Source organism: Cebus imitator, unplaced genomic scaffold, assembly GCF_001604975.1.
Source record: "Cebus imitator isolate Cc_AM_T3 unplaced genomic scaffold, Cebus_imitator-1.0 Scaffold310, whole genome shotgun sequence".
Classification (NCBI taxonomy): Eukaryota; Metazoa; Chordata; class Mammalia; order Primates; family Cebidae; genus Cebus; species Cebus imitator.
Window position 1 is genome coordinate 2017801 of NW_016107625.1, and position 9812 is coordinate 2027612.

At 41.4% G+C, this 9812-nt stretch overlaps 1 protein-coding gene and 2 long non-coding RNA genes across 4 annotated transcripts in view; 1 reads left to right on the forward strand and 2 right to left on the reverse strand.

Annotated features, from left to right (window-relative positions):
• LOC108285901 overlaps positions 1–2432 on the reverse strand; it is a 22615-nt gene extending 20183 nt beyond the window's left edge. For both annotated transcript variants that reach the window (XR_001817742.2, XR_005196151.1), the window contains exon 1: positions 2239–2432. This is a non-coding gene — a long non-coding RNA (uncharacterized LOC108285901). The remainder of the gene's footprint in view (positions 1–2238) is intronic.
• Positions 2433–2507: 75 nt separating this feature from the next.
• The window catches only part of DNAJC25 (DnaJ heat shock protein family (Hsp40) member C25), a 17888-nt gene continuing 10583 nt past the window's right edge, over positions 2508–9812 (forward strand). The window contains exon 1 of the mRNA XM_017503390.2: positions 2508–2915. Coding sequence (XP_017358879.1) covers positions 2580–2915 — 336 coding nt within the window. The 5' untranslated portion in view covers positions 2508–2579. The remainder of the gene's footprint in view (positions 2916–9812) is intronic.
• Positions 6818–9812, reverse strand: part of LOC108285902 — a 24449-nt gene continuing 21454 nt past the window's right edge. Inside the window, exon 2 of the long non-coding RNA XR_001817743.2 lies at positions 6818–7113. This is a non-coding gene — a long non-coding RNA (uncharacterized LOC108285902). The remainder of the gene's footprint in view (positions 7114–9812) is intronic.

Consider the following 9812-nt stretch of genomic DNA (forward strand, 5'->3'; position numbering starts at 1 on the left):
TGAGCCACCGCGCCCGGCCTCCTAATGGTCTTACTGATACATCCCAACTCATTTTACCAGGCAGAGTAATGGTTCTGAAATGTGAATCCGAAGGTGTCACTTTTTGCTCAAAGACCCCATATTGGCTTTCCATTGCTCTTAAGGAACAACTTCTTCCTCATGGGATAAAATGACCCTTCGTAACTTGGCTTTCTCCGGTTTCATCTCCTGCACTCCTCACCTCTTCTCCTAGTCATACAGGCTGTCTCTCATTTTTGAAAAGCTTAATTTATTTTTTTCTTGCCCATGGCTCGTTTTTCTTCTTGGTACTTATTTCACACTCCCTTATCCCCACTCTTCTCTAACTCACTTCCTTCAAGCCATTCTCTATTCGTCCTCCAAAGTCAGTTTAGCTGTCACCTCCTACTGGAACTGATGCTCATAATTGACCCCGACCCTAATAATTTTGGAGTAGGAGATTTCATGTGTTTCCATTAATTTTATCTCTCTCATTGTATATATAAGCATATTTATAATCAGAGAGCTACAAATGTAAATAAGCATATATAATGATACAAAAATTATGTTATCTCTTATTATATATATAATTTTGGTATCTCATTACATATATATATGATATGTATCTCTCTCGTTACATATATAACTGTACATGTTGCTATAAAGTCCCATGGAATATTTGGTGGGCTGAGGTGAAAAACAGACACATATATATATGTAATGAGAGAGACATATATATTATGTGAGACGCATATACATTATATATGTAATAAGAGATATATATTATACATATGCAGTGAGAGAGATACAAAGTTATAATGTATATGCATAAGTATATAATGGTATATATCAGTATTCTATTTCACTTTACTAAAAGAGTTGATATCTTAAAGTTTACTTATTTGTTACTGTCATCCTCCATCAGAATATATGCCCTCTGAAGTTGAGCAACTTGTTTACTTTGCTCAGCACTGTGTCCCCAGTGCCTAAGTAACAGTGCCTGGCTTAGAGTAGAGATTCAATAAATATTTACCAAGTGAATGATAAAAACAGATTTTTTGAGGCAACGTTTTTCATGTTGCTATATAGTCCCATGCAATATTTGGGACATACTTATACTAAAAAATTATTATCTGAAATTCAAATATAGGCCAGGCACAGTGGCTCACGCCTGTAATCGTAGCACTTTGGAAGGATTACTTGATCTCAGGATTTTGAGACCAGCCTGGGCAACAAAACGAGACTCTCGTCTCTATTAAAAAAATAAAAATTAGCCGTGTGTGGTGGTGAGTGACTGTAGTCCCAGCTACTTGGGAGGCTGACGTGGGAGAATCACTTGAGCCCGGAAAGCAGAGGCTGCAGTGAGCCATGATCGCGCCACTGCACTCCAGCGTAGGCAACGAAGCGAGACTGTCTCGCAAAAGAAAACAAAATCAAAAATAACAAATTTAACTGAGCATCCTGTATTTTTTTTTCTGGCAACTCGACCCCCGGCAGGTAGTTGGCAGTATCTAGAGAGTTTTTTTGGGTTTTTTTTTTGTCTTCATAATGAAATTAATATTCGAGAAGAGATGCAAAAATGAAATGTAGAAGTTTTGTTTAAAAAAAAAAAATGAAAAAACCCCATCAGAATCAGGCACAGAGGGCTCCGCAGCGAGGCCACCGGTGGGGCAAGCCCCTCTCGGCGTAAACGACAGGCAGCATCCTCCCTCAGGACTTGGGAGGCCACCGGGAGAGTGGAACTGCACTAAACAGAGCGAGCTCAGCTTCCCAAGCTCTCGGCTGCCTGGGGGTAGGCTGAGGTGAGAAACAGGCACAGCCCAGCAGGTTGTCCCGGGAACGCATAAGCCAAGGGTGGACGCACAGACTCGTGTGGAGAGATTTTTGATTGTCATGACTGGGGGTGGTGGCACTACTGGCATCTAGTGCGGAGAGACCAGGGATGCTGCTAAACATCTTGCAACGTAAAGGGCAGCCCCTCCAAGGCAAGGAATTACCTAGTCTAAAATGTCAATAGCGTGGAGGCTGAGAAAAACTTAACTAAGATGGCCATGAACTTTCAGGGTCCCTAGTATACAGGCAGCGCCTAGCATTGCTAAGTTCATCTTCCTTTTGGAAAGGCAGCATAGGGTTGGTGAGAGAAAGGCGTCCGGGGTTGGTGACTGGCTTTAAAGGCCTACGTGCAATCTTCTAGACGATACGGGATGCGATAATGGCGTGCGAGCGAGCCAGTTAAGTTACCTATTGCAGCAGGTCAGGTGATGATGTCGAAAAGCCTGCGTGTGCCGGACACTGTGGAAGGTCAAGCGCTCCGCACACCCCGCCTGAGTATCCTAGGTCCCACCAAAAACAGATCCTCCGGCTGCTGGTACTGGGAAGGCTTTCAGTGACACACCGGAAGCGGCCTGGCGACTGAGGCGTCCTTCTTCCTAGCAACGGGTTGCGAAGGAAGTGGTTGCTGTAGCCGCGCCCTGTGCGCCTGCGCGGAGGCGCCCGCTGCTGACGTGGAGCTGGGCTGCCAAGCTGGGCGCGCGGCAAAGTGGTGGAGTAGCTGGGGCGGCAGAGCTGCCCGCGAGGCCTGGATGGGGGCGCCGCCGCTCTCTCCGGGCCGGGGAGCCGGGGCTGCCGGCCAGCGCTGGTGGGTGCTGCTGGCGCCCCTGCTGCTGGCGATGCTGCTGGTGCGGCCCGCGGGGGCCCTGGTGGAGGGGCTCTACTGCGGCACTCTGGACTGCTACGAGGTGCTGGGCGTGAGCCGCTCGGCGGGCAAGGCGGAGATCGCGCGGGCCTACCGCCAGCTGGCCCGGCGCTACCACCCCGACCGCTACCGGCCCGAGCCCGGCGACGAGGGCCTCGGGCGGACGCCGCAGAGCGCGGAGGAGGCTTTCTTGCTAGTGGCAACCGCCTATGAGACGCTCAAGGTGAGGCCTGCGGGCGCGGAGGGGCTTCGAAGACCGGCCACGGGAAGCGCACGGCCCACGGAGCATGGGCCTCTGTGACCCCGAAACTGAGCGCAGCCTTCGCTGCGACCTTTAAGATACTCACGTTTCCCACGTGGCCCTGTGAAAGAGTTTGCCTCCCTGGGTCTCGTGGGCACAGCTAGCCTCTTCCTCCTTCTTTTTGTGATAGTCATTGTTATGCAAAGCTTTGGGCATCTTACGATTTCGTGAAAATATTTTAATAACGTGCATTTCACATTCGAAAAGCAGAGTGATTATTAATGCCAGGATCTGGGGTAGCCCACAACAGGGAAGGTCTCGAATATCCGGTGATGACTGTGATCCCATCAGTTTGATATGACAGAAATTTGGTTTCTGGAAATAGTGTTAATGGTGACACTTAGCTTGCGTTTAAGGAACTAAGAAAACACTGAGAAGAACTGTGAACCAGTCAAAAGGCCGGATGTGACTCTTTGCTGTGACACCCCTGTATAACCTTGGATAGTGACTTAATATGTTGGAATAGCTGTTTCTTCACATGCAAAATTAAGGCCATGATACCTCCTCTCAGGGTTATAGTGGGGATTAAATGATAAGTGTGCGAACCACCCCCCTTCCCATAGGACCCATGACTTGGGTACAAAACTCTGAGAATTTCTGGTAGGGAATATTTTGTGAATATGTATTTATATTTCATTTGACAGAGGTTTTATTGAGTCTTGTGGGCCTGAGAGATTTAGCCCGATGCTGTTTTCTCCTACTACTGCAAAAACAAAACAAAACAAAACAAAACTAAGACATCACGAAGTATAAATAGTATTCGATGGTGGTATTACTGCTAGAAGGACCCCATTAAACTGATGCATCAGCTATTTTAGTTGTAAAGTATTTTTCTAGCCTTTTTTTTTTCCCAAGGCAAAATTTTCCATGTTGCTATGTAGGCTGCTTTTAATAACTGTACTTTGAGTGGATATAATTTAACTGTGGACTGTTTCTCCAGATTTTCTTTCCAGAGCTGAAAATAGTCAAGGAACTAACAACTTCACTTATGCCTTCCACATCATTTTGGATAATTTGGAGTCATAAAATGAGTGGTGGAGGGGCCCTGAACTAGGTAAACTAGGTAAATTGAACTAGGTAAAATTTAATTTACCTAGTTCATTAAATTCTCACTAGCATTAGTGAGGTTGTAATTTTCGTTGGCAATTAGCTGAGGGATGGCTGCGAAACTGGGAAAGTGTTGAGGCCAGAGGTTTTGTTGCCTATTATTTAGGGTAAAGAGTGATGGGAAAAAAAGACTCCAGAAAAAATAGGAAAGAACTCTCCATCCAGGGCACTTCAGCATATGAAGCTCCAACCTCTGTTCTTTGTAGTCAGCCAGAAGCCCTGCTGGTGCATAAGGCATCCCTGGACGGATGGAGAACTTCCAAAAGGGAGGGCAACAGAAACACTGCCAGCTGTTGCCTTCTGCTGGGCTTTGTAGGATTGGAGATGAGTAGGTTTGGCATGAGAATGGTGAGCATGTTGGAAGAACTTTGAAAACAAGTGCCAAGGTTAGACGGTAGAAATAGTGACGGTGGAGAAATTCCTGCTGGGAGGGACACCAGGAAAGACAGATTTGGGGCACTGATCTGATGGATCTGTATGGTTGCCTCCAAAGGTTTCTACGCCTAAGGTTTACCACTGGTTGTCAGCTAATGAAAAGCTAGACAAAATAAGTGATCCACTCAAGAACAAGGAACTTTAGGGCAGTTAAAGACCAGTATGTCTGGAGTAAGTAGTACTTGTACTCTTGACTCTGACAGGTTGCTACAAATATCTTGGAACAGGGGAGTGGAAATGGAGTTGTAGTGATGGAGGAGGGAATGAGGGGAGTGTTCTGTAGCTCTCCCAGAACTCCCTCTGTCTTACTCTGGAAATTATCTATGAGACAAAAGGGATGTCTGGAGATATTTTGGACCCTTGAAAATCAGACCTAGCAGTACTCTTTGAAAACTTCCATTTTAAATTTATAGAGATGAACATGTGTTCATCTTCCAAGTGGAGCACCTTCAAGAACCATTTACCTCCTTGAAGATGCTGTCTCTTGGAATAAGGAAAGGACTTTGACTTGCTATACGTGGGAACAATTATTACAGGGTGGTCTGCCTTAATTTCTGTTATAATGGAGAATTGTGAGGAAGTTGCCAAAGAATATCTTTTTTAGGTAATGCAAAGTTTTAATGAACTGAGGTCATCCAATTTGGAGGGCTTCTGCCTTCCATATTATCCCATTGAGGCAATGGAGATGTAGTGGCTGTTTTGCTTGGATTGTGTCCTTGGGCTGTAAAAAGGGTTTGTGAGGGGCAGGAGGTCCAGGTGGTGTTTGGTAAGAACAGGTCAGATAGAATAGTGGGATAAGTTAGTTCCAGTGGGTCTGGAATAAAAACAGGATGCAGAAGCCTGTCTCTGAATGTTGATAATAAATACATTGCCAAAATGGAAACTATAATTATGTAAAACATCAGTGGATTTAAGATTCTGAGGTTGTTTTGGTCAAATAAATGCCCTTTTGAGAGAGAGTTGTTTTAGATGGTGGTTGTTAAAAAATAAATAAATACAGTTACTAACATAACTTAAATGCAGTTGATAAGACAAGAAGATACGACATTTGGTTATTACTGTTTTAGCAAAAAAGATTTTACCTGTGCGTGAAGAAAATGAGGAAAACCAAAAAAAAAAAGAAGTATGGGTAATAATGGAAGGCAAAGGCACTGGCCGACGCTTTCACCAAGTCATGCTTAGTTCAAATTCCCAAATAAATTACAGTTCCAGCAAAACTTCAAACCATTGTGATTTCACACACTGCTTTGTAAACTAAGACCAGGCAATAGTATTTAGTGTGTTTGACTTTTGGGGATTTAGGGAGCTTATGGACTTTGGAAGTTAAACAAGTGGACACTTACCCTCTGTGTCAACATTGGATCTCATGAGTTAGAATAATGTGGTCCCACTTACATATTTTGAAAGTGGCTATAGCACTTATCACACTGCATTATAAATACCGAGTAGCTCTCTGTTTCCCACTAAACCATGTTCCTTGTTTTTTGTGTGTATATCCATAGCATCTAGCACAGTGTCTGGCACATCAGATCATTAATATTATAAAAACTCTTTTCTGTAGGCATTCAGATAGAATGGAAATTGAAAGTGGATTTCTGGCATTTTGACATTGGCATGTGCAACACCCTTTGCCATTTCACTCAAATTAATTGCAATTTTAAAGAGTGGTATGGATAAGTAAATTGGATGGTTATGAGTGAAAAATTCCTGCATGTGAGAAGAATTACACTTTTAATGTTCTGAGGGTTTTTAAGTGAGAACAATAATTTTTGGATGTAGATAAAAATTGGATAATACATGAAATATGAGAAATGGCATAAAAATAAGCAGATGAGAGAACTGGAAAGGATGCACTTAGAAAAACTATGGGTAAAAAATGCAAAAGTGTAGAATTTGACAGCATTTTGCAAGATCACAAGAAAAGAGCCTAGAAAAGGTCTAGGAATATTGCCGGCATGAAAGTAAAGGTTATTCGCTAAGTTGAAGGGATGTGTAGAAAGGGCATTCTACTCCACACTTGTCTTGGAAGGAAAGCATTATAAGAACACTTCACTTTCCTCTTATCAGTCTGATGTGGCAGGGCTTTAGCACTTAGAAGAATTTAGCAAAAAAGGATTCTGAACTCCCTGCCCTGTTACATTTCTGTTTATTGTTCATTCCTTATATTCTCTTACTCAACTTTTCCTTTACCCGGGACTGACACAGGCACTTGGAGGAGACTGTAACAAAGGAAAAGGTGCAGTTTCTGACTTTAAGTTTTTAATAAACAAGGGAGACAGATGTTTATTCAGTTATTTATTTAAGTTATGTAATACAAGTATGTGCAGATTATAGTGCTGTGCTGAGAGGAAGTGATTATGTCTTGGATAGAGAAGAATGTACTCTTTGAGCTGATCAGGAACAAAGTCACCAAGGCTGATGGTGAAAGGACATTTCTGGTAGAGGGGAAACTTGATCCACAGAAAGAGAGTCATGAGTGTGCAAGGCTGTTCCAGAAATGTGATGTCATTTCATGAGGTATTATAGTAATGAGCATTTTCTCCAAGGATCAGTTTTATCATATTTTTTCCCAGGGACTCTGTTTTGGGAAAAAATGAACTGCATTTATTACTATTATTTTTCAACATATTCCAGGTTGTATTTAATCAGTCATTCATAATAATTGAATAATCATAATAATATTTAAAAATTATATAATTTGTTTTCTTTTTTGAGACAAAGTCTCACTATGTTGCCCAGGCTGGTCTTGCAATCCTGTGCTCAAGCAGTCCTCCTGCCTCTCAAAGAGCTGGGATTACTGGCACATGCACCAAACTCTAAAATTATGTAAATCTCTATTGTAGTTGTGTTGCTGATAAACAGCCAAATTAAGTGAATTTATAGACCACAGATGGCATATAGTTTTCATTTCATGTGCCAACCCTGATTGGTCATGATTACCTGGAACAAAACTCTTACCTTTTAAGAGTTTTGAGACCTTTTCTGGGTTTAGTGGGAAAGAGTAACATGTTTAATAGTAATAGTTCCCATGGCCCCCGAAAAAGGATGTGATAGCATATGTACCACATTTACTGTTTCTGCTGTGAACCCACAAATGTTATTTTTTACTGGTTCCTTAATTTCAGCTGTTATTCCCTACTTATGGCCAAGGGTGATTACATACCAGCTGTGTTTGATTCTGGTGCCATGACTGGCTGACATAATGATGTAATCAACAACCAATCAGAGTTCTTGATCAACCTGAAAACTACTGACTTGATGTAATACTAGCCAGAAACTGAGCACTAGACATTTTAATTTAGCATGTGCAGATTTATCGTAGGTAAATGGAACATTTTGCAATATTCACAAGAGTGCAAAGACCCTTAACATAGTCTAGGGGATCTGCTATTTCTAGGTTGGGAGCTGGTGAAGTAACATGAGAGGGAGAATGTTGCAGGATACTGGAACATCGTTTGGGATCAAATGATGAATAACTCCTTAAAGTTGTGTTCAGGAATTTGAACTTATGTACTGAATAGTTACCAGAAGTTTTAAAGTGGACAAATGACACAATCTTATGTTTGTTTTAGGAAGAAAACTGGGAGCAATTTTTAGAATGCTTTGGGGAGGACGAAAAATGATATTCTTGACTGAACTCATTTTACTTACAGTCTTCTTCTGGAATTCCATAATTCCTCTTTCACAACTTGAAAATCTCCTAGTTGGTTCATTTCCCACTCCTTTCTCATCATTTTGCTTCTTTTAAAGCTACACTCACATTTTTCCTTTGCTGTTCACTGTCTTTACTTTCTCACCTCCCTTTCATTCAAGCTATCATAGACTGGCATGTGCACTAGCACATGTGTTGGAACTGTTCTTGTTAAGGTGAACAGTGACACTCTACTCACGAGATCTGATTAGATTGACTGCTCTTCATTTCTTTTTCCTCCTGGATCTTGGTGTCATGTGATATCTTTGACCATTTAGTTCTTGAAGGTGTTCTTCCCTGACTTCCTTGATGTAATCTTCATGTTTGTCCTGTCGTTGCCATTTCTTTTCAGTTGTTTCCACTACCTTCCCCTTAGGCATTGCTTTTCTGTTGAGTTCTCCTTTGTGTACTCTTTTCTTTTTCATTTTCTAACCTTCTCCTGATGAAACTCACTGTATCCTTGACCTAAGCCACTACTTTTAACCTGACAACTCTAAAATCTGCATGTTCTCCAGGCTCATATTTTCAACTGCCTCTCTGTAGCACAGGTGCCCACAATTAAACATGTCCAAAATCAATCTTGTTATCTTTGTGAAAGCATCAACTTTAAAAGAAGATATAATTATGCCTCTCACAAATACAGAATGCACATATGTCAGAGATTATTTAACATATTAATCCATGAGGAAATCAGGAAGATACTAAAACTAGTTGAAAAAGTACCAACATTTGTAATCAGATAGGGAATGCTGAAATGTCTATAAAACTGAAAAATACCTACCAAGCAATAATCTGTTGCATTCCATAGGACATAATTTGTCTTTCTGTGAATAGAAGTCATTTGCATTATTTCCAGTTTTCTACAGGTTACTTCTGTCTCTACAGAGTTAAAATAGGTTAGTCAAAGACAAACAAAGGTGCACTCCTCATGCAGGAATAGATAATCCTTAATGCTCCAGAAATTGAAAGGATATCTAGTAATTTTTTTCTTCCTAGTTCAAAAATCTTCCACAGTTTTCCCTTACATCTTCTCCAAACTTTTTTTTTTTCCTGTATTCATTATCCTAATGAATAACGTGGTCTACATAGTAACTCTAATTAAAAACTTCAGTATCATGCTCAACATCATCTTTGATTCTTGTATACCCCTTTACTTATCAAGTCCTATTAATTCTTTTTCTTAGCTGCTAAAGTCTGTTTCTCCCTCATTCCACTTTTTGCAATACTACCAGAATTGTCTTTCAGAAACATAATTCTACACAACGCTATTGTTCTTATACTTGGAAACATTTTTGTTTTTGAATAGCACAGATGATAACATCCTGACTCTTTGGCGCAGTGCACAAGATCCTCAACAGTTCTTATCCAAACTTACCTTCCAGCTATATTTACTACTCCTTTCTTCCTAAATTTCCCCAATGCTCAAGCTTCCCTGAACCCATGATATTCTTTGATACTTTTGTACCTATAACATTTGCTGTTTCCTTTGCCTGAAACAAATTTCACTAAGCCCTACTTGCTTTTCCAGATCCAGCTCTCATTTCCCTCCTGCTGTGAATCCCATTGCTGTTGTTTCCAGACTCAGC